The sequence below is a fragment of the Nycticebus coucang genome, chromosome 13 (genome assembly GCF_027406575.1).
Source record: "Nycticebus coucang isolate mNycCou1 chromosome 13, mNycCou1.pri, whole genome shotgun sequence".
Lineage (NCBI taxonomy): Eukaryota > Metazoa > Chordata > Mammalia > Primates > Lorisidae > Nycticebus > Nycticebus coucang.
This window is the reverse complement of record NC_069792.1, coordinates 62898662-62923807: the sequence shown is the minus strand read 5'-3', so window position 1 is coordinate 62923807 and position 25146 is coordinate 62898662. Positions and strand designations below refer to the sequence as shown.

Here is a 25146-nt window from a genome sequence, read left to right as displayed (position 1 = left end):
GCAGCTGGTCAGTGCTGATTCTGCAGCACAGGAGCAAGGAGAGGACAGTTGGCTGAGAGGGAACCACGTGGGAGCTGCGGTGCCCCGAGGCGCAGAACAGCAACCATTTTTTGGCAACAATAGGGCTAACCCCGGGATATTCCAAAGTCACACCCCCTATCTCTTTGGGCAACCAGAGGAGGCTGGGCATCTTCTCAGGTGGCAACCACTGCGAAACAGATCTAGGACAGAAATGCAGGCCCTGGTCAGACAGAGACCAGCTGAAAACAAGACAGAGCCACTTAGCCCCAACACAACAAAAAGGTTTCCAGTTTCTCAGGCCATAGCAGGTCCTTGACAAAGCTCCAGGGGAAAAGTCAAACAGTGTAAAATAATCATGGAACAGAATCAGCGGAAAAACTCTGGTAACATGAATAACCAGAATAGATCAACCCCTCCGAGGAAAGATATGGCAGATGTAACTAAAGATCCCATTCATAAACAGCTGGCAGAGATGTCAGAAATCGAATTCAGACTTTGGATTGCAAACAAGATTAATAGAATGGAGGAAAATTTGGAATTAGAAATTCGAGGAGCAATTCAAAAGTCAGAATTAGAAATTCAAGGAGAAATTCAAAAGTTGTCTCAAGAATTTAACGAATTTAAAGACAAAACCACGAAAGATTTTGATGCACTGAAGCAAGAATTTGCAGCCCCCAAAGATCTGAAAAATACAGTAGAATCCCACAGTAACAGAGTGGGGCAAGCAAAAGAAAGGATTTCTGACATTGAAGACAAAGCTTTTGAATGCTCCCAAACTCTCAAAGAGCAAGAGAAATGGAGAGCAAAAACGGATCATTCTCTCAGAGAGCTCTGGGGTAATTCGAAGAAGGGTAATATCCGCCTCATTGGAATCCCTGAAAGTGATGAAGTGGCCTCGCAAGGCACAGAGGCCCTTCTCCATGAAATTATGAAAGAGAATTTTCCAGACATGCCAAGAGATTCTCAAATTCAGATAGACAGTTTCAGAACCCAAGCACCACTCAACCTGAATAAGACATCCCCCAGGGATATCATAATTAACTTCACTAAAGTTAATATGAAGGAGAAAATTCTGAAAGCAGCCAGACAAAAGAAATCCATTACTTAAAAAGGGGAAAATATTAGAATGACTGCAGATCGCCGTGCTGAAACTTTTCAAGCCAGAAGAGCGTGGTCATCGACTTTTAATCTCCTAAAACAAAATAACTTTCAACCCTGCATCCTGTATCCAGCTAAACTGAGTTTCATTTATGAGGGAGAAATTAAATACTTTAATGACATTCATATGTTGAAGAAATTTGCCATAACCAAACCAGCTCTTCAGGATATTCTCAGACCTATCCTCCATAATGACCAGCCCAATCCTCTCCCACAAAAGTAAACTCACTCAGAAACTTTTGATCAAACTCCAACTTCCACAGTGGCAAAAGGATTAAAAATGTCCATTGGACTTTCGAAAAACTCGATATCCAAAATTTTACCAGACTTATCAATATTCTCCATTAATGTGAACGGCTTAAACTGTCCTCTAAAGAAGCACAGGTTAGCTGACTGAATACAAAAACTCAGGCCAGATATTTGCTGCATACAGTAGTCACATTTTACCTTAAAAGATAAATATAGACTCAGGGTGAAAGGATGGTCACCCATATTTCAGGCAAATGGTAATCAGAAAAAAGCAGATGTTGCAATTCTATTTGCAGACACAATAGGCTTTACACCAACAAAAGTAAGGAAGGATAAGACTGGTCACTTCATATTTCTTAAGGGTAATACTCAATATGATGAGATTACAATTATTAATATTTATGCACCCAACCAGAATGTGCCTCAATTTATAAGAGAAACTCTAACAGACATGAGCAACTTGATTTCCTCCAGCTCAATAATACTTCGCAAGGCACAGAGGCCCTTCTCCATGAAATCATGAAAGAGAATTTTCCAGACATGCCAAGAGATTCTCAAATTCAGATAGACAGTTTCAGAACCCCAGCATGACTCAACCTGAATAAGACACCCCCCAGGCATATCAATACTTTGGCAGTGTTGGATAGATCCTCCAATAAGAAGCTGAGCAAGGAAATGTTGGAGTTAAACCTAACCATCCAACATTTGGATTTAGCAGACATATACAGAACATATCATCCCAACAAAATTGAATACACATACTTCTCATCAGCCCACGGAACATGCTCCAAAATCAATAACATCTTAGGTCACAAGTCTAACCTCAGTAAATTTAAAGGAATAGAAATTATTACTTGCATCTTCTCAGACCACCATGGAATAAAAGTGGAACTCAGTAACAACAGAAATCTGCATACTCATACAAAAACATGGAAGTTAAATAACCTTATGCTGAATGATAGCTGGGTCATAGATGAGAATAAGAAGGAAATTGCCAAATTTTTGGAAGAAAACAATAATGAAGACACGAATTATCAGAACCTCTGAGATACCGCAAAGGCAGTCCTAAAAGGCATATTTATAGCACTGCAAGCCTTCCTCAAGAGAACGGAAAGAGAGGAAGTTAACTTAATGGGACATCTCAAGCAACTGGAAAAGGAAGAACATTCCAACCCCAAACCCAGTAGAAGAAAAGAAATAACCAAAATTAGAGCAGAATTAAATGAAATTGAAAACAAAAGAATAATACAACAGATCAATAAATCAAGAAGTTGGTTTTTTGAAAAGGTCAATAAAATAAATAAGCCTTTGCTAAGCTAACCAGGAAAAAAAAGAGTAAAATCTCTAATTTCATCAATCAGAAATGACAAAGACGAAATAACAACAGACTCCTCAGAAATTCAAAAAATCCTTAATGAATATTACAAGAAACTATATTCTCAGAAATATGAAAATCTGAAGGAAACTGACCAACACTTGGAAGCACATCACCTTCCAAGACTTAGCCAGAATCAAGTGGAAATATTGAACAGGACAATATCAAGTTCTGAAATAGCATCAACCATACAAAATCTCCCTAAAAAGAAAAGCCCAGGACCAGATGGCTTCACGTCAGAATTCTATCAAAACTTTAAAGAGGAACTAGTACCTATATTACTCAACCTGTTCCAAAATATAGAAAAAGAAGGAAGACTACCCAACACGTTCCATGAAGCAAAAATCACCCTGATGCCCAAACCAGGAAAAGACCCAACAAGAAAAGAAAATTATAGACCAATATCACTAATGAATATTGATGCAAAAATATTCAACAAGATCTTAACAAACAGAATCCAGCAACATATCAAACAAATTATACATCATGACCAAGTTGGTTTTATCCCAGGGTCTCAAGGCTGGTTCAATATCCATAAATTTATAAGTATAATTCAGCACATAAACAAATTAAAAAACAAAGACCATATGATTCTCTCAATTGATGCAGAAAAAGCTTTTGATAATATACAGCATCCCTTTATGATCAGAACACTTAAGAAAATTGGTATAGAAGGGACATTTCTTAAACTGATAGAGGCCATCTACAGCAAACCCACAGCCAATATTGTACTGAATGGAGTTAAATCAAAATCATTTCCACTCAGATCAGGAACCAGACAAGGTTGCCCATTGTCTCCACTACTCTTTATTTAACATTGTAATGGAAGTTTTAGCCATCGCAATTAGGGAAGAAAAGGTGATCAGGCGTATCCACATAGGTTCAGAAGAGATCAAACTTTCACTCTTCGCAGATGATATGATTGTATATCTGGAAAACACCAGGGATTCTACTACAAAACTCTTAGAAGTGATCAAGGAATACAGCAGTGTCTCAGGTTACAAAATCAATATTCATAAATCAGTAGCCTTTATATATACCAACAATAGTCAAGCTGAAAAAACAGTTAAGGACTCTATTCCTTTCACAGGAGTGCCAAAGAAGATGAAATATTTCGGAGTTTATCTAACAAAGGACGTGAAAGATCTCTATAAAGATCTAAAAAAAGAAATAGTTGAAGATGTTAACAAATGGAAAAACATACCATGCTCATGGCTGGGAAGAATCAACATTGTTAAAATGTCCATACTACCCAAAGCAATATACAATTTTAATGCAATCCCTATTAAAGCTCCACTGTCATACTTTAAAGATCTTGAAAAAATAATACTTCATTTTATATGGAATCAGAAAAAAACCTCGAATAGCCAAGACATTACTCAGAAATAAAAACAAACCAGGAGGAATCACGCTACTGGACCTCGACTACACTATAATTCGATAGTGATCAAAACAGCATGGGTACTGGCACAAAAACAGAGAAGTAGATGTCTCAAACAGAATAGAGAACCAAGAGATGAATCCAGCTACTTACCTTTATTTGATCTTTGACAAGCCACTTAAAAACATTCAGTGGGAAAAGATTCCCTATTTAACAAATGGTGCTGGGTGAACTGGCTGGCAACCCGCAGAAGACTGAAACTGGACCCACACCTTTCACCATTAACTAAAATAGACTCTCACTGGATTAAAGATTTAAACTTAAGACATGAAACTATAAAAATACTAGAAGAGAGTGCAGGGAAAACCCTTGAAGAAATCGGTCTGGGCGAGCATTTTATGAAGAGGACCCCCCAGGCAATTGAAGCAGCATCAAAAAGACACTACTGGGACCTGATCAAACTAAAAAGCTTCTGCACAGCCAAGAACACAGTAAGTAAAGCAAGCAAACAGACCTCAGAATAGGAGAAGATATTTGCAGGTTATGTCTCCGATAAAGGTTTAATAACCAGAATCCACAGAGAACTCAAACGTATAAGCAAGATAAGAACAAGTGATCCCATTGCAGGCTGGGCAAGGGACTTGAAGAGAAACTTCTCTGAAGAAGACAGGCGCGTGGCCTACAGACGTATGAAAAAATGCTCATCATCTTTAATCATCAGAGAAATGCAAATCAAAGCTACCTTGAGATACCATCTAACTCCAGTAAGATTAGCCCATATCAAAAAATCCCAAGACCAGAGATGTTGGTGTGGATGTGGAGAAAAGGGAAAACTTCTACACTGCTGGTTGGAATGCAAATTAGTACATTCCTTTTGGAAAGATGTTTGGAGAACACTTAGAGATCTAAAAATAGACCTGCCATTCAATCCTATAATTCCTCTACTAGGTATATACCCAAAAGACCAAAAATCACATTATAACAAAGATATTTGTTGTACCAGAATGTTTATTGCAGCCCAATTCACAATTGCTAAGTCATGGAAAAAGCCCAGGGGCCCATCGATCCACGAATGGATCAATAAATTGTGGTATATGTACACCATGTAATGTTACGCAGCTTTAAAGAAAAACGGAGCCTTTACCTCTTTCATGTTTACATGGATGGAGCTAGAACATATTCTTAGTAAAGCATCTCAAGAATGGAAGAAAAAGTATCCAATGTACTCAGCCCTACTAGGAAACTAATTTATGGCTTTCATATGAAAGTTATAACGCAGTTATAACCTAAGAATATGGGGAAGGGGGAGAGGGAGGGTAGGAAGAGGGGAGGATGGGCGGAGGGAGGGTGATTGTTGGGATTACACCTGCGGTGCATCTTACAAGGGTACATGTGAAACTTAGTAAATGTGAAATATAAATGTCTTAACACAATAACTAAGAAAATGCCAGGAAGGCTATGTTAACCAGTGTGATGAAAATGTGTCAAATGGTCTATAAAACCAGTGTATGGTGACCCATGTTCGCATTAATGTACACAGCTATGATTTAATAACCTGGATGGACGTGGAAGACATTATTCTTAGTAAAGCATCACAAGAATGGAGAAGCATGAATCCTATGTACTCAATTTTGATATGAGGACAATTAATGACAATTATGGTCATGGGGGGGAAGCAGAAAGAGGGAAGGAGGGACAAGGGTGGGGCCTTGGTGTGTGTCACACTTTATGGGGGCAAGACATGATTGCAAGAGGGACTTTGCCTGACAATTGCAATCAGTGTAACCTGGCTTATTGTACCCTCAATGAATCCCCAACAATAAAAAAATAAAATAAATAAATAAATTATAAAAAAAAAAGAATGGGTAAACAATTTAATTTAAAAGAGGACAATACCAAGGATGTGAAGCAGCTAGAACTCTGATACGTTGCTAATGGCAGTGCAAAATGTTACAGCCACTGTGTAAAACAGGCTGGCCACAATTTAAACATACACTTGTCATGTGACCCAGCAGTCCCACTCAAGGGAAATAAAAACCTATGTTCACACAAAACCTGCACAGCAGTTTTCATAGCAGCTGTATTCATAATTACCAAATACTGAAACAACCTGAATGTCCTTGAACAGGTGAATACATAGACTTCAGTACATCCATATAATGGAATTTTATTGCATTGGTACTCAGCAATAAAGAGGAATGAACAACCAATGGCACATACCAGGTACATGAATGAATCTCAGTGGCACACTAAGTGAAGGAAGCTAGTTTCAAGAGGTTACATACTCTCTGATACCATTTATATGACATTTTGAAAAAGATAAAACCAAGGTTGATCTGTTCTCTGTTTAACCAAGAGTTAGTTGAAGGGAAAAAAATCACCAAAAAGGATAAGGAAATTGTTCTGCATCCCAATTGTGGTGATGGTTACGTGAAATTGTACTTGTGTTAGACTGTACAGAAAAGTCCATTTTTACTGCATGTAAATTTTTAAAACACTAATTTTTAAAAGAGCAATTGATATACTTTATACTTCATCTTCACCCGGATAAGATTTAAAGAGATTTCCTTTAACTCTAAGACATTTGGCTAATTATGTTAAAGCCAAATGTAAAACCGAAGAACATATTGCTGCCAGAACTTAAAAGCAGACTAACAAGAGAGGTCCCATCCTCTAAATGCTGGTTACCTTAATTTCTCTCTTTTTATCCTTCTGATGCTCTCGCCTCCTTCCCAGCTCTCTGCTCCTCTGACTCTGTCTCTTCTTCTTTCTCCATCTCTCCTTTCTTTCCCTTTATCTTTATTCTATCTTAACTGATCATCTTTTAATCTGAAGTTATTTATTTTATATTTTTGTCATTAAAGAAATTAAAACTTATACTTCTTATTCTTTATTTTGTGAAAATTGAGTAAACTGAATATTGTATATTTCTGCCTCAAAATTAGAATATTCTGCCAAATTACTTACATGTTGATTTTTGTACTTGTGAATAATCTTCAGAATTCATATATCCCCTTGGTTGCTCAGGGGTTCTCAAGAAGGAAGGAAAAGTTCTTCTTTTTTTTTTTTTGCAGTTTTTGGCTGGGGCTGGGTTTGAATCCGCCACCTCTGGCATATGGGGCCAGCGCCCTCCTCCTTTGGACCACAGGCACCGCCCAGGAGGGAAAAGTTTTTACACCCTGGTAGAGCCAGGAGACAAATCTTTCCCTTCAAAGGTAACATAACTTCAATGTTTTATTAATATAAAACTGTATGAAGCTGTATCTAGTATAGATTCTCTCTTAAAAATTATTTCAAAAATGAAATTATAGGCTTGGCGCCCATAGCTCAGTGGTTAGGGCACCAGCCACATACACTGAGGCAGGCAGGTTCAAACTCAGCTCAGGCCTGCTAAACAACAATGACAATCACAACCGCCCGGGTGTTATGGTGGGCACCTGTAGTCCCAGCTACTTGGGAGACTGAGGCAAGAGAATTGCTTAAGCCCAAGAGTTAAGAATTTGCTGTGAGCAAATAACAGCACTCTACTGAGGGCGACATAGTAACACTCTGTCTCAAAAAAAAAAAAAAAAAAATGCAATTATACTTATTCCTTTTTTATATTTAAAGAAGTTCTTAGAGGGACTTTACCTAACAAATGCAATTGGTGTAACCTGGCTTATTGTACCCTTAATGAATCCCCAACAATAAAAAAAAAAAATTCTTGAGAGGTGCACACAGCCATTTTCCAGTAATGCATTCCTTTAGGCCTATAAATGGAGCTAGTCATACTGCATTTGCTTGTATAAAGTAAATATACACAAAACAATCACCTAAGAGATACTGATTGATTTTTTTTTTTGAGAGAGAGTCCCACTTTGTCACCCATGGTAGAGTGCTGTGGAGTCACAGCTCACAGCAACCTCAGTCTTGTTGTTGTTGTTGTTGTTGTTGTTGTTGCAGTTATCATTGTTGTTTAGATGGCCTGAGCTGGCTCAGGCCAGGTTCGAATCTGCCAGCCTTGATATATGTAGCTGATGCCGTGCTACGGGCACTGAGCCAACCTCAAAGTCCTGGGCTCAAGTGATACTCTTGCCTCAGCCTCCCAAGTAGGTGGAACTACAGGTGCCCACCACAACACCCAGCTATTTTTAGAGATGAGGTTTCAGTCTGGCTCAGGTTGGTCTTGAACTTGTGAGCTCAGGTGATCCTCCATCCTTGGCCTCCCAGAGTGTTAGCATTACAGGCATGAGCCACTGCTCCTGGCATGATTAATTTTTTCTTTTTTTTTTTTTTTGAGACAGAGTTTCACTCTGTCAGCCTGGGTAGAGTGCCATGGCATCATCATAGCTTACAGCAACCTCAAACTCCTGGGTTCTAGCGATCCTCTTGCCTCAGTCTCCAAAGTAGCTGGGACTATAGGAGCTCGCCACAACACCTGGCTAGTTTTTCTTTATCTTTCTCTCTTTTTTTTTTTTTTTAGTAGCAACAGGGTCTAACTCTTGCTCAGGCTAGTCAGCAACTCCTGGCCTCAGGCGAGCTATCCATCTTGGCCTCCCAAAATGCTAGGATTACAGGCATGAGTGCCAGGCCTCCCTAAGAGAGATTTTTAAGATTGAGTTTCAAATGGTTTATGTCACACAGACACAGCCATTTTCATTTAAAGGTGATTAACAGAATTAAATTCAGCACTAGACAAAGGTGACAGGTTAAGAATGAAAATGGGGGCTCAGCGCCTGAGGCTCAAGCGGCTAAGGCACCAGCCACATACACCTGCGCTGGCGGGTTAGAATCTAGCCCAGGCCCCGCCAAACAACAATGACGGCTGCAACCAAAAAACAGCCAGGCGTTGTGGCGGGCGCTACTTGGGAGGCAGAGGCAGGAGAAATCACTTGAGCCCAGGAGTTGGAGGTTGCTGTGAGCTGTGATGCCATAGCATCCTACCCAGGCGACAGTTTGAGGCTCTGTCTCAAAAAAAAAAAAAAAGAATGAAAATGGGTTTGAGAAGGCTGTGGCTGGCTCACGCCTATAATCCTAGCACTCTGGGAGGCCAAGCCGGATGGATTGCTTGACCTCAGTAGCTGTAGGCCAACTTGAGCAAGAGTAGGACTCCTGTGTCTAAAAAGTAGCAGGGCATCATGCCAGGCGCCTGCAGTCCCAGCTGCAAGGGAGGCTAAGAAAAGAGGATATTGGGAGCCCAAGAGTTTGAGGTTGCTGTGAGCTGTGATTCAACAGCACTCTACTGTGGGTAGACAAAGAAAGGGTGACAAAGAGAAACTCTGTCTCCCCCCCACAAAAAAAGAAGAGCTAAACTTGCTTGTGGGTTCACAAGGCAAAGCTCCATAAACTTTGGTAGACTAGAATTTCTGTACAAATAAAAAACTGAGCCAGTTCATCATATAAAAAAAGCAGTTTTTCATATAACCAAAATAGAAAAAACATTTTACCCTTACCTCCACTGCTGGCTTCATGTTTTCTTCCACCGTCCTTTGTGTCTTCATCTTCAGAGTTTTCTACTTCCTGAATAACCAGCCTTTTCCCTTTGGTTTGAGTCTTGGATGCAGGTTCAGAATTTTTCAGCTCTCTCTCAACCTCTGACAAGGTTTTCTGCAACATAATCACCATATTAAAGAAAGTGTTCTCCTTTAACAAAAAATGCAATCGTTTTTTTTTTTTTTTTTTTTTGTAGAGACAGAGTCTCACTTTATGGCCCTCGGTAGAGTGCCGTGGCCTCACACAGCTCACAGCAACCTCCAACTCCTGGGCTTAAGCGATTCTCTTGCCTCAGCCTCCCGAGTAGCTGGGACTACAGGCGGCCACCACAACACCCGGCTATTTTTTGGTTGCAGTTTGGCCGGGGCCGGGTTTGAACCCGCCACCCTCGGTATATGGGGCCGGCGCCCTACCAACTGAGCCACAGGCGCCGCCCAATGCAATCGTTCTTTCAGGTAAAAATATAAAGATGATAAAAATGAATAAAGATAACTAAGGTAAGGCATCTTAGGTAGTATGTTTTCTTTTTCAATGCAACTTTATTGCTTTGTCTGATTGTAATTATACATGTCTACTGCTTAAAACACGCACACACACACAACAAAACTTAGAGTAACAAATATATATTAAAAAAATCACCTGAAATGTTGCCACTCAGGTAATACCACTGAAATTAAGAGATGAGAAAGAGAGAGCAGAGAGCAGAGAGAGGGAGAAGGGAAGAGAAGGGGTGGAGGGGAGAAGAGGAAGAGAAGGAGGACAGGAGGAATGCCGGCCTGCGTTTAACTTTTTAAGAAACTGCCAAACTGTTTTCTAAAATAATGGTATCATTTTATATTCCCAGGAATTTCAGGTACTCTATGTTCTCACAACACTCGAGGACTTGTCTTTTTTAAGTTTAGGGTTTTTTTGTTTTGTTTTGTTTTTTGAGACGGTCAACCTGAACAGAGTGCTGTGGTGTTATAGCTCACAGCAACTTCCAGCTTTTGGTTCAAATCATCCTCTTGCCGCAGCCTCCCAAGTAGCTAGGACTACAGGCTATTTTTTTAGAGATGGGGGTCCCACTCTGGCTGAGGGTGGTCTTGAACCTGTGAGCTCAGGCAATCCACCCACCTTGGCCTCCCAAGTGCTGGGATTACAGGCATGAGCCACCATGCTTGGCCTTAAGTTTAGGTACTCTAACAGATATATAGTTGTATCTCCCTGAGGTTTAAGTTTACATTTCTCTAATGACTAATGATACTGAGTATCTTTTTCTTTTTCATAATATTAAGGGGGTACAAATTGTTTTGGCTACATGGATCGCTTTTGCGGTGCTTTAGCCATAGCTGTAGGTGTGCCCATCTCCCAACAGGGTTCAATGTACCCATTAAGTAGGTTTGTGCCCCTTTCTTCCTCCCCTACCCCTCTGCTTGATTTCCACTGAGTTTTACTTCTCTCTGTGCACATGTGTGCGCACTGGTTAGTTCCAATTTAATAATGAGTACATGTGGCATTTGTTTTTCCAGTCTTGAGATACTTCACTTAGTTCTATCTAAATTGTTGTAAAAGGCATTAATTTATCCTTTTTTATGTCTGAGTCGCGCTCTCTGGTATACATATACCACATTTTATTAATTAATTGATGGATACTTGGACTGACTTCACATCTTTACAATTATGAATTGTGCTGCAATAAATATTCGAGTGTGGGCGTCTTTTTGATAGAAAGATTTCTTTTCTTAGGTAGACACACCTGAGTGGGATTGCTAAAGCAAATGGTAGGTCTATTTTGAGTTCATGGAGAAATCTCCATACAATTTTCCATAGAGGTTGCACTGATTTGCAGCCCCTCCAACAGTGTATGAGCGTTCCTTTCTCTTCGCCTCTATCACAGCATCTATTGTTTTGGACTTTTTGTTGTTGTTGTTGCCCTCGGTAAAGTGCTGTGGCATCACAGCTCACAGCAATCTCAAACTCTTGGGCTTAAGTGATTCTCTTGCCTCAGCCTCCCAAGTAGCTGGGACTACAGGCGCCTGCCACAACGCCCAGCTATTTATTTGTTGTTTACGCAGTTGTCATTGTTGTTTTTTAGCTGGCCCCAGCAGGGTTTGAACCTGCCAGCCTCGGTGTATGTGGCAGGTGCACTACCCACTGAGCACGGCCCTGCCCTGTTTCTGTACTTTTTAAAAAGCCATTCTACCAACGGTAAGGTGATATCTCATTGTGGTTTTAATTTGCATTTCCTTGATTAGTGATTAGTAATGTTGAGCATTTTTCTACATATTTGTTGGTCATTTGTCTATTTTCTTTTGAAAAGTTTTTGTTCATGTCTTTTGCCCACTTTTTAATGGAGTTTTTGTTTTTTTCTTGCTGATTTGCGTGAGCCCTCTGTAGATTCTGGTTATTAACCCTCTGTCAGATGTATAGCTCGCAAATATTTTCTCCCATTTGGTAGGTTGTCTATTTGCTCTGTTGATTATTTCCCTAGCTATGCAGAGGCTTTTTATTTTAATCAAATCCCATTTATTTACTTTTGTTGCCACTGTGATTGCCATTGAGGTCATAAATTCTTCCTAATTTATTATTTACAAATTCTTTGCCTAGGCCAATATCTAGAAGAGTTTTCCACATTTTCTTCTAGAATTCTTATGGTTTCATGACTTATAACAAAGTCTTCTATTCATCTTAAATTAATATTTGTGAATGATAAGAGACGGGGGTCCTTGTTTCATTCCTCTGCATGTGGCTATCCATTTTCTCAGCACAATTTATTGAATAGGGTTTCTTTTCTCCAGTATATGTTGTTGTCTACTTTGTCAAAGATTAGTTGGCTGTAGGTAGGTGATGTTAAATCTTGGTTCTCTATTTTGTTCCATTTGTCTATGTTTCTATTTTTGTACCAATACCACATTGTTTTGGTTACTTTAGCCTTGTAATACAGTTTGAAGTCTGGTAATATGATACCTCCAGATTTGTTCTTTTTGCTTAAGATTGCTTTGGCGACTCACGCTGAGCATTTTTTCATGTGTTTATTTTCTATCCACATATCTCTTTTGGTGATGTGTCAGATCAAATAGTCTGCTTATTTTTAGTTTGGCTATTTGTTCGTTTGCTTTTGAGACAGAATCTGACTGTGTTGCCCTCAGTAGAGTGCTGTAGCATCACAGCTCACAGCAACCTCAAACTCTTGGGCTCAAGCGATTCTCTTGTCTCAGCTTCCCAAGTAGCTGGGACTATAGGTGCCCACTACAACACCCAGTTATTTTTTTTGTTGCAGTTGTCATTGTTGCTTTAGCTGGCCCAGGCTGGGTTCAAACTCCCTAGTCTTGGTGTATGTGGCTGGCACCCTACCCACTGAGCTACGAGTGCCACCTCTTTTTTTTTTTTTTTGATACAAAGTCTCATTATGTTGCCCTTGGTAGAGTGCTATGGCATCATAGCTCATAGCAACCTCAAACTCTTGGGCTTAAGCGATTGATTGTCTTACCTCAGCCTCCCAAGTAGCTGGGACTACACTAGCCTGCAACAATGCCCAACAATTTTTTTGTTGCAATTGTCATCGTTGTTTAGCTGGCCCGGGCCAGGTTCAAACCCACCAGGCTGGGTGTATGTGACTGGTGTCCTACCCACTGAGCTACAGGCACCACCCTGGCTGTTTGTTTTCTTACTGAGTCTTGAAAGTTCTTTAAATGTTCTTAATACAGTTCTTTGTTGGGTACATAATTTGTAAATATTTACTTCCAGTCCGTTCTATACCTTTTCCTCTTTATTTGTTTATTTTTTCTTTGAGACAGTCTTGATCTGTCACGTCCTGTAGAGTGCAATGGCATCGTAATCACCGTTCACAGCAACCTCAAACTCCTAGGTTAAAGGCATAAGCCACAATGCCCAGCTAATTTTTTCTATTTTTGGTAGAAGCAAGGTCTCACTCTTGCTCAGGCTGATCTTGAATTACTGAACTCAAGTGATCCTTTTTTTTTTTTTGAGACAGGGTCTCACTTCACTGCCCTCAGTACGGTGCTTTGCATATGATTAAGAAAAAAAGCATTTGTCCTAAAAATTAATAGGTAAACATGAAATTGTATTGAGTAGGCTCAGCCCCCGTAGTACAGTGGTTATGGCGCCAGCCACATACACCAAAGTTGGTGGGTTCAAACCCGGCCCAGGCCAGCTAAACAACAATGACAACTGCAACAAAAAATAGTTGGGCATTTTGGTGAGTGCCTGTAATCCCAGCTACTTGGGAGGCTAAGGCGAGAGAATTAGGCCCAAGAGTTGGAGGTTGCTGTGAGCTGTAATGCCACGGCACTCTACCGAGGGCAACAATGTGAGACTCTGTCTTAAAAAAAAAATTTTAAAGTAAAAAAGAAATTGTGTTGAGTAGTGAAATTAAAGGTAGTTTTCTTTATTTCAATTTTTTTCTTTTACAATGTTGTTGCATTAACTTTTTAATAAACATAGCCACTATAAAAAGGAAATACTATGGGGCAAAGATGCATTCCTAAGCTGGGCTCTAAACATAACATTAAATGCTGAATTGACAAAAGCAGCTGATACTCCAGAGACATTAGCTGCCACTTGGAGAGAGTGTCATAGATTACCTGATAGGTGTGTGTGGAAACTCAGTGACAACTTATTGCTAGAAGACAGTTCTCCATGGGTTTCTCCTGTTTCTGACTATACTTTGAGTAGAGGTACTAAATTAATTCTGGATATCTTTTAAGGACGTTTGTACTGAGAACATCTTAATTCTGGATATCTTTTGAGGATGTTTGTACTGAGAACAGCCATGGAAAATAGAAAGAGCATGGGCGGCGCCTGTGGCTCAGTCGGTGGGGCGCCGGCCCCATGTGCCGAGGGTGGCAGGTTCAAACCCAGCCCCGGCCAAACTGCAACCAAAGAATAGCCGGGCGTTGTGGCGGGCGCCTGTAGTCCCAGCTGCTCGGGAGGCTGAGGCAGGAGAATCACTTAAGCCCAGGAGTTGGAGGTTGCTGTGAGCTGTGTGAGGCCACGGCACTCTACAGAGGGCCATAAAGTGGGACTCTGTCTCTACAAAAAAAAAAAAAAAAGAAAATAGAAAGAGCATTTACCTGCAAAGGAGAGGGCAGGCTTGTTTCTTTCCAGCATAAAAAAGATGTTTCCCTCTAGAGTAGAGGTTGGGCAGGTTTGCTTGTAGAAGAGGAGTTCCTAAATTTTGCATTCATTAGCCATCACATAACCCACTAAGTATGCAACACCCACTTGGGCCACTCTGCGTCACCCCTGTAGGACTTGGGAGCCACAGGAACTGTCACGAACATGAAGCTCATCTGCTTGGTGTGCCATGAGTAACAAAGGCCTTTGTGCCTGAACTGGGATATCTTGTATCCTTTGCTAGGCCACCTTGTTAATTTGCAAGTAGGGTAAAATCTTAGTCATTGACACTTACCTCTACTCTCAGGCCTTCCCACAGATCCACCTAAGTCAGCAGGTCGCAACCTGTGGGTCGTGACCCCCTTGTAACAATGAAAATACATCCTGCATATCAGATATTTACATTATGATTCATAACAGTAGCAAAATTACAGTTATGAAGTAGCAATGAAAGTAATTTTATGGTTGGGGGTCACCATAACATGAGGAACTGTATTAAAGGGTCTCGGCATTAGGAGGCATTAGGAAAGTTGAGAACCACTGCCCTAAGTGGGTATCTGAGTCAGTCTGCTCAGCCAGGCAGGGTAGTGCATGCTATCAATGATGCCATGGTTACCATACTAGCTACACAGGGAAACATTCTTCTGTGGCCGTGGAGCTCATCCCTAATCCTACCTAGACAACTTCGATACCACTCAGCAGAATAAATGAAGTGAGATTAGCTCAGGGAAAAGCATTGTCTACATTACTATAGGAAAGAGAAAAATTAAATGCCCGGCTAGTTTTGCTATTTTTAGTAGAGATGGGGTCTCACTCTTGCTCAGGCTGCTTTCCAATTCCTGAGCTCAAGCAATTTACCTGCCTTGGCCTTTGAGAGTGCTAGAATTATAGGTGTGAGCCACCATGCCTGGACTAAAAATTAAGAATTAAATACTTGTCATTTAGAGGTAAGCTTATAGTTTTGGGGGAAAAATATTAACAATCTGCTCTCTCTCATTTCAAATAGATGTTAAGATTTTAAGATGTAAGATCCTCACCTTAATTTATTCAGCAAGGTTGATACCATTTGAACATAAACATAGAAATAGCCAACTATGGAATTAGGTGAGAAATCGCTTTCTGTACTGACCTTAGCCAGATCATTATCAGGCTCAACGTCCAACACTTTTTTCAAATCTTCTATGGCTTCCTGCAGCTTGTTTTGATGTTTATATGTCGTCGCTCGGCGCAGAAGAGCTGAAATTTTGCCAAAAATAGGTTATATTTTTTAACCTATGGCATTACGATTATAATATATTTTGCAAATGGAAGAAGCATAGAACACTTTCACATGTAATTGTGCCAAGCTTAACCACCAATTTTCATGTTGTTTTCATAGAAAATGATGCTGAGGTAAACAGAAGAGGCTTGTCAGGCAGCTGTCCCTTCTAAGGACCCTCTGGGCCTCTGGCATCCCCAGCTCTCTCAGCTCCTCCAAGGGCTAAGAGACTTCATACCTTCACCCATCACACAAACCGCACTGTGCTGCAATATACAGAAGGTTTTCACTGAATAATGTTTTCCTTCTTATAATCGTCACTAGCATTATTTCACCACTTTTCCAACACTTAGAAAATCCCTTATCAAAATTTAGTATATTAGTGACCAGCATCTAGTTCAGAATTTGGCTCATTAGGGCAATCTATACAGCAGTCTCCAAAGTCAATGGAAGGAGTTACTTAACTCAGCAGACTGACAGAATCTTGATGATGAAGTCAGCTAGGCTCAGGAATGGAGCACTTTAGTAATTTGCATCAGATTTTTTTGATAGCTTTCAACGTGCAATGCAGTCTGATAATTACTTCACACTGACAATGAATGCCTCTTGTCCCAGCATTACCCTTCGTGTAGTAAGAAAACTTTTTGTAAAAAGCTATTATTTGGAAAAGATTAAAGTTTGGTTACTCTGAAAACTGAGAAATCGACATCTGAGATTTTAATATGCTATTGTTAAAACATAATTATAAATCTGACCCATTTGATTTTAGTCTTAGAACGAGCCATGAAAATCCAAAGGCTAAATCATTTTGTTACAAATTTAGTTTGTGTACAGGTTTGATATTGGTATTGAGATTTAGATGCTGAACAGAATTTCCATGAAGAATTATTCGTGACAAAGTTTAAAAGTTTTTTTAAACTTTTTATTTTAAAATAATTTGAGATTTATAGAAAAGTTGCAAAGATAGTATCAAGAGTTCCTTCACTCACCTCCCCCTAATACTAACATCTTACACAACCATGGTATGTTTGCCAAAACTCAGAAATTAATATCAGGACAATACTTATTAACTGAACTACAGATCTTATTTGGGTTTTACCAGTTTTTCCACTTATGTCCTTTTTAGTTCCAGGATGGAATCCAAGTTAACACATTGTTTTCAGAACAATTATCTTTGAGATAAAAATAAAGTTTTGAAGGGAAAATTATTTATTCACTTAAGCAAACATAAGATTTCATGTTTTACAGCTATTTACTACATTTGGTTATGCTAAATTTGTTTTTCTAATAGTGAAGATTCGGGCACTTAAGAAATTATTCAAACATATGCCATTCCAGCAGCAGAGGCGTAGCACAGGGCTGAGCCCTGGCTCTGTCATCTGTTAGCCATGTGATCTTGGGTGAATTGCTTAATTTGCCTGTGCCTTGGTTTCCTCCTTTGTAAAAAGAGGGTGCTAATAACTGCATCTCAATGAGGCTGTTGTTAAAATTAACACATATAAAGTGCCTGGCATAGGACCTGAGTGGTGGAGGCCCCAAGGAAATGGCCAAACCTTCACCAGGCGCTTGTCCAGGGCTAGGAGCCCATCAGTACTCTGTGATAGAGACCAGCTCGCACAAAATACAGGCCCAAGGGGATTTTATTGGTAAGGAGATGGCTATCCATGACAATGACAGTGGCAGCTGACATTACAGGTTCTCCCTTAGCACATCCATGGTTTTAGCCTGCTCTATGCTATAGGTACTGAAGGAGCTAAGGAAATTTCACCCCAAAATATGATTCCTTGGCATAAAGAATATTTTAAATGAAAAGGCCATTTTTGATCAGAAAGCACTGGCTTCTCTATAAAACCTGAGAAACCTGATTTAGAATCCAAAAAGGCTGCTAACTTCCTTATTGCATACTAATAGACCTGGCCCTAAGGTCATAACTGTCTCTCAGATTAATCTACAATTCAAACTATTTCCACCCATCTACACAGGCCCTCTGGCAACCACTTGCTCTGTGTACACTTTCTACACTCCCCCCTCCCTCCCTTCTAAAAGGCATCTTTAAAAGTATCTGACCATCTTTCCATCTTTAAGATTTTGGGTAATCATTCTATGGTTCTCCCCGATCCGCATGGTATTTGGAAATAAACCTTTTTCTTATTAATCTGCCATAATTGTGAGTTGATCTTTTAGCGAACAAACCAAGGGAAAAGCAAGCTTCCCTGTGATCCTTACAAGATCTAGAAATTCAAGTTTATCTGGACTATTTTTAATGTAAACATACTAAGTACGTCTATAAATGGTCCTTAATGGGTCCTGGTGTAAATTTAAAAGTATTCTGTGAATATTTTTTTTTACCTTTTATGTTTCCAGGTTCCAACTCCAAGACCTTTTCACAGTCTTGAAAAGCACTATTCCAGTTCTGTAATTTGATTTCTGCTTGAGCGCGATTGTTATAGGCAGCTACAGTAGGAGATGCTGATATGCTCCTGTAAAAGAAACACTTACTGGCAATAAACAGGGCTGAGATAAATAGAAGAATATAGAGAAATTAGGGTTAAGTTATAAATATAACAATTATAGTCTGTGTCTATACAGGCTGAATTGTGCCCCCCCTCAATTCATATGCTGAAGTCCTAACTTGACAGGACTGTATTTGGAGACAGGATCTTTATAGAGGTGATCAAGGTTAGAGGAGGTCATGACTGTGGGCCCTAATCCAATGAAACTGGTGTGCTGAAAGAAGAGGATATTAGAGGCCCTGGGCAGCAGCTTAATGCCTGTAACACTACCAATTCTGGAGGCCAAGGCAGAGAATTGCTTGATGCCAGGAGTTTGAGACCAGCCTGGGCAACACGGCGAGATCCTGTACTTCCCAAGATTTAAAAATTAGCCAGGCTGGGTGGTTTGTATCTGTGGTACTTGCTACTTGGGAGGCTGAGGCAAGAGGATCACTTGAACCCAGCCAGGAGTTGGAGGTTACAGTGAGCTATGACTGCACCACTGTACTCCAGCCTGGGTGACAGAGTGAGACCCTATTAAACAAAACAAAAACAAAAACAAAACAACCAACTATAGACAGACCATGTGAAGACACAGAGAAGGCAGCCATCTACAAGCCAAGGCAACAGGACTTAGAAAAAACCACCCTTCCAACATGTGGATCTCAGACTTACAGCCTCTAGTACTATGAGAAAATAAACTTCAGTTGGGTGCAGTGGCTCACACCTGTAATCCTAGCACTCTGGGAGGTCAAGGCGGGAAGATCACTTGAGCTCTGGAGTTTGAGACCAGCCTGAGCAAGACTGAGACCTGGTCTCTATTAAAAGTAGAAAAAAATTAGCTGGGCATTGTGTTGGGTGCCTGTAGTCTCAGCTACTTGGGAGGCTGAGACAGGAGGATGGCTAGACTTCGGGAGTGTAAGGTTGCTGTGAGCCAGGATGAGGCCCTAGCACTCTAGCCTGGACAACAGAGTGAGATTCAGTCTCAAAAGAAAAAAAAAGAAAGAAAGAAAGAAAGAAATTTCTCTTGTTTAAGTGACTCAGTTTGTGCTACTTTGTTATGCCAAGCCTGGCAAACTAATACAGCCTCATAACATCAAAAGTGATAAAATACAATCCTACAAACATACCAAATCAACCCTTAAATAGATGCTTAAATATCCAGTTAATATATTTAAAGTTCATTCAGGCTTTAGAGGTAACGTGGGAATTTATATACCCATAGATCTAAAAAATCGGTTTATTTAACATTAAATATCAAACACACTTTTTAAACTTTTTGGGAACAACTTCATAATACAAAGAAAAAAGAAAGGAAGAAAAGGAGCAATCACAATATCTTTTATTCAGCTATAATTGCGCGAACATAAACAAATTAGTGTGTAATTCAAAAGTAGATTTAACTTTAAAGAAATGATCATAATTTGTGATCATTTAAACCAAAATAATTTAATAAGAGAAATTTAATTGAGGGGAACATAGGAGTGGTCAGTGGGATGAGGAATACTGATTTTCAAGAGAGCAAATTTTGCTGGATTAAGGGTGTGCATGCAAGACAATTAATGAAAAGATTTTAAAATATATCTGGCTACTGCTTAACTAGTTGATTTGGAATTCTGTGAAGTAACGAATACTAGATATGAGAAATGTAAGTACACTGAATTTACTAACTCCAGAAGAGGATAGAGGGTGAAAATGGGAAGTCACAAAATGGGTCATTTCCCTAAGAGCCTTAAAAATAAATACAAAGAAATTACACAGTTGAGTAGAGACCAACATGGAAAATACACAGAGTGTACATAATAAGAGTATCTGACATTGGCTCGGCACCTGTAGCTCGGTGGTTAGGGCGCTGGCCATGCACACCTTGAGGCTGCCGGGTTCAAACCCAGCCTGGGCCTGCTAAGCAACAATGACAACTACAACAGCAACAACAACAACAAAAACATCTGGGAGTTGTGGTGGGCGCCTGTAGTCTCAGCTACTTGGGAGGCTGAGGCAAGAGAATGGCTTAAGCCCAAGAGTTTGAGGTTACTGTGAGCTGTGACGCCACAGCACTCTACCCAGGGCAACATAGTGAGATGTCTTAAAAAAAAAAAAAAGAGTACTTGAGATGAAGTACTTCTCAGGATTAAATGCAGTCTGGCTACAAAACCCAAGTTCTTAACTTTTATGCTATATGGACTTGGTGTTGAATTACTTTTACATAGCCTCTATTTTCTCTGTAAAATAGAAAAGTTATGTCCTCTGTCAAAAGTAGGAGTGGGGTGGGAGCTTAGAGGTTTGAGAAAGCTAATAAAAAGACAAGATAAAACAAAAAATCACAAGTATAATACCTTGAGTAATCCTGATATGGACTATTTAGGTTATTTCTATTGTTTTAACAATTAAAACATTATCACATTTTTGGTCACCCTCATGGCATCATAGCTGACAGCAACCTCAAACTCTTGGGCTCAAGGGATTCTCTTGCCTTAGTCTCCCGAGTAGCTGGGACTTATAGGCACCCACAATTATGCTAGCTAGTTTTTCTGTGTTTAGTAGAGACAGGGTCTTGCTCTTGCTCAAGCTGGTTTAGAACTCCTGAACTCAAGCAATCTACCTGCCTTGGCCTTCCAAAGTGCTAGAATTATAGGCATGAGCCATTGTGTCTGGCTAGACACAATGTGTCATTGGCTGACATTGGCTCGGCACCTGTAGCTCGGTGGTTAGGGCGCTGGCCATGCACACCTTGAGGCTGCCAGGTTCAAACCCAGCCTGGGCCTGCTAAGCAACAATGACAACTACAACAGCAACAACAACAACAAAAACATCTGGGAGTTGTGTCAAAGCCATTGTGTCTTTCTATTTTTAGTACAGACCAGGTCTTGCTCTTGCTTAGTCTGGTCTTGAACTCCTGACCTCAAGCAATCCACCCACCTGGGCCTCCCACAGTACTAGGATTACAGGCATGAGCCACTATGCCCCGCCCTTTATCACTTTTTTAAATAGGACCTTTGAACCACAGGGTATCTGCTTACCTGGTATAATACATCACTGCCTCTTCATAATCTCCTGAATTGAAAGCTTCATTTCCTTTTTCTTTTTCATGAGCAGCAAGAAAATCCTTTTCCTTCTGAGTTAGACCTAGAAAGAAATATTATCTGCCATATGTGAAAATGTAACTTAACAGAATACTTAAAAATTTAAATCCAAGAATGCTTATTTTTACAGAAACAGCAAATATAAAACAAATATAAGGTAACAAAAGTTTTCTTAAGTTTAGAGATGTTTTTCTTTTTTTAATCATTCACAATTATCAAGGAGTTCGATTTTTTATGACTAGTTTTGTTTTACTTTATTGGTAAAATACATGTATGGACTTTAAACAAAAACAAATAAAACCACCTCATCTTTTTGTTTGGAGGCAAAAAGAAAACAATGTGAGGAATTTGGAGGAAAAAGAGGATAAGAAAAGACTGAAAAACAAATGAGTTATGGTAAGAAAAATAAGGTTTATATTTTAAAGGGGTCTTCAAACTTTTTAAACAGGGAGCCAGTTCACTGTCCCTCAGACCGTTGGAGGGCAGGTCTATAGTTCAAAAAAAAAAAAACTATGAACAAATTCCTATGCACACTGCACATATCTTATTTTGAAGTAAAAAAACAAAACGGGAACAAATACAATCACACCGCCTCATGTGACCTGTGGGCCGTAGTTTGAGGACCCCTATAAGTCTTACTAAATTTAGTTATTATAAATATTACATAAAATTAAATAGATAAGAGAGTGAAATAGATTTATTAAGGGTAGGTAGGAGAAAATGCTTCAGTACTTAAAATCTTCTAGGTCAACAGTTTTTAGTATAATTCAAAATATTTAAAAACTACTAAATTATTCTTATTTCCCCCCAATTACCTGATGTGTCTATTCTTAGCTCAATTTTAGACAAATGTGACTTGTTGTCTATTACAGTCTTTTCTTTGTAATCGTCATCAATTTTTAAACATTCCTTTTCCACATCAAATCTTAAATGAAAGAAAAACAACAACTGAAAAAAAGTACAAAACAAGCAAAAACCGCAAAATTATTATTAAGGGCCTCATATTTGTACTACTGTGCTTTTGGACACATATTCAAAATTTGCATAATAGGTTTGTAATTCAAGTCATCTGCATTCTTTGTTAAGAAAACAAGCAATAAGGTGAGGACTTAAATATTAATTAGATCTAAACTGTTCAGAACTCTGTAATTAAAATTATGGCTAATTTCTCTCAATTTTAAATTTTTGTTCTTTTTTATTTTAGATGGGTAGAAGGATTACATTAGTTAATTTTGGTTGGTCATACAAACAAAAGGATGTAGTAGTTTTTGATTTAATGAAAAAATAATATCAAAATGTGCTTAGAGTATGCCTTCCCAGTACTCTACTGCGTTAACTTGTTTTTTCTTTTTTGAGACAGAGTCCCAGTCTGTGCCCTGGGTAGAGAGTTGTGGTATCAGAGCTTACAGCAACCTCAAACTCTGAGGTTCAAGCTATTCTCTTGCCTCAGCCTCCCAAGAAGCTTGAACTATGGGCACCTGCCACAGTGCTCAGCTAGTTTTTCTGTTTTTAGTAGAGACGAGGTCTTGCTCTTGCTCAGGCTGGTCTCCAATTCCTGAGCTCAAGAAATCCACTGGCCTGGGCCTCTCAAAGTGCAAGGATTACAGTTGTGTGCCACTGTGCCTGCCCTTAACTTGGTACTCTTGACATGTTCAGGTTTACAATAATTATTTAAGAAGTTACTACAGTATTTTATGATAGAGAATTTTTTAGCGACAAGTTTTATATAAAGGAATGTAAAACATACTTATCCCATTCTGCATAATCCCTTGGAATTTTCTTTTTAGCTGGTCTACTTTTGGAATATTTTTCCTAAAAGAATAAAATCATATTTTATGAGACATTTTAACCCAAGATCAGCAAGCTTACTATAAATGCAATGTAAGGTATTGAATTATGATATATAAATGGAATGGATAAGAAAAATAGGTACCCGTGAAGTTATAACAACTTTAATATTATAATTATTAACATAATAATATACAATATGTAAGAGAAAGGCTTTTAAGTTAGTAGTTAATTCTGGGGACAATCTATAGGCAAGAGGGTCCAATTTTTTTTCTTTTTTTCGGAGGATTTTTTTTTATGTCAGATTAAAATGAGGGCACATATTCTGCCACACATTGGAGGAATAAGAGTTGTCTTGGGTCACACACTAAATATACAAACACTAACAAAAGCTGATTAGCAAATAAAAGGTTTGTGCATTCTTTTTGTGATATCAGACACGACAGATAAGCAAAAAAATCCTCACAACATTGGCATGCAGCCTGAGGCTGCAAGTCAAACAGCCCTGAATCCAACAGGGTTTTTAAAACTCCTGCGTGTGAAATGTGATTATTACTGATTTTTCTTATAAGATAAAAGTACAATAATCTGATTCATTCTTTAAAACCTGGCACTGGAGAAACAAGAATAACTACTTTTCTATGTATGTTAGAAGTGTTTTGTATACAATGACAGTCACCTGACTTGCACTGATTCTATTAAAAAAGAATAAATTACCAGCTGATATACCCAAACTCATGAAATAGCAGGGATACTTCCAGATAAAGGAATTTCCATGCCTTTTCTCCAGCTGTCCTCCCCCCATTCCTAGTCTCTGGTCTTCTCTGTCTACTGATTTCACTTTCCTCTGTGGCTACTTGCTTTCTCCGTATAACAGAAAACATAACCAAAAGAAGTCTGGGATTATAACCTCACTTCCCCATCAGAGAAGAAAAAGAAAGCAACTCTTCTCCTCCATCTTCAGTGAGAGAAATCCCAGGGAAGGACTCTGATTGGCCAGCATGGGTCACATGCTCAGCCCTACCAATCACTGGCTTTGTGCTAAGTGGCCCAAACTAGGCCACTTGCCCCCTGCAGTAGACAGAGAGTAGTTTCTGCACTAGAAAGGACTGGTAGGGACACAAGCAATAGATGTTATGCTCATAAACAGTTAATCTCTCAGACAGAGGGCACAATTTTAAGCTCAGTAAGAATTAAGATACACTAACTTAAAAAATATGTTAGAAGAAAGAGAAATATAGCAGAATTTGTAATAAATTAAGTAGGTACTAAATTTTTTTTTGTTTCTTTTTTGAGACAGAGTCTCACTTTGACGCCTTTGGTAGAGTGCTGCAGCATCATAGCTCACAGCAACCTCAAACTCTTAGGCTCAAGTGATTCTCTTGCCTCAGCCTCCCCAGGAGCTGGGACTATAGGCACCTACCACAACACCCGGCAGAGACTGGATCTCACTTTTGCTCAGTGTCTCAAACTTCTGAGCTCAAGTGATCCACCTGCCTTAGCCTCCAGAGTGCTAGGCTTACAGGTGTGAGCCATCGTGCCCAGACTACTAATTTGTTTTTAAACTATTACATATCCTCACTATCATTAGGTTTCTATTTGCTAACAGATGACTCAGCAATATAGAAACTGCATAAAGTACATAAAGGGTTACTATATACCCCTTACAGGTTCAATGAGTATCATTTGATGCCTAAACCTTACGGTGTTATGGGTTGAACTGTGTCTCCCAATATGATCGGGTAAAGTCCTAA

The 25146-nt window shown here is 39.4% G+C and overlaps 1 protein-coding gene across 2 annotated transcripts in view; it reads right to left on the bottom strand.

Moving 5' to 3' along the window:
- The window catches only part of SPAG1 (sperm associated antigen 1), a 90632-nt gene that overhangs the window by 46581 nt on the left and 18905 nt on the right, over nucleotides 1–25146 (bottom strand). For both annotated transcript variants that reach the window (XR_008373888.1, XM_053559229.1), the window contains exons 5-10: nucleotides 23352–23416; nucleotides 22420–22529; nucleotides 21542–21647; nucleotides 18379–18509; nucleotides 15901–16007; nucleotides 9617–9770 (exon numbers count right to left, since the gene is read on the bottom strand). Coding sequence is in view for 1 of the 2 variants with exons in the window: in XM_053559229.1 (XP_053415204.1) it covers nucleotides 9617–9770; nucleotides 15901–16007; nucleotides 18379–18509; nucleotides 21542–21647; nucleotides 22420–22529; nucleotides 23352–23416 (673 nt within the window). In the remaining variant the exon portion in view is untranslated. The remainder of the gene's footprint in view (nucleotides 1–9616; nucleotides 9771–15900; nucleotides 16008–18378; nucleotides 18510–21541; nucleotides 21648–22419; nucleotides 22530–23351; nucleotides 23417–25146) is intronic.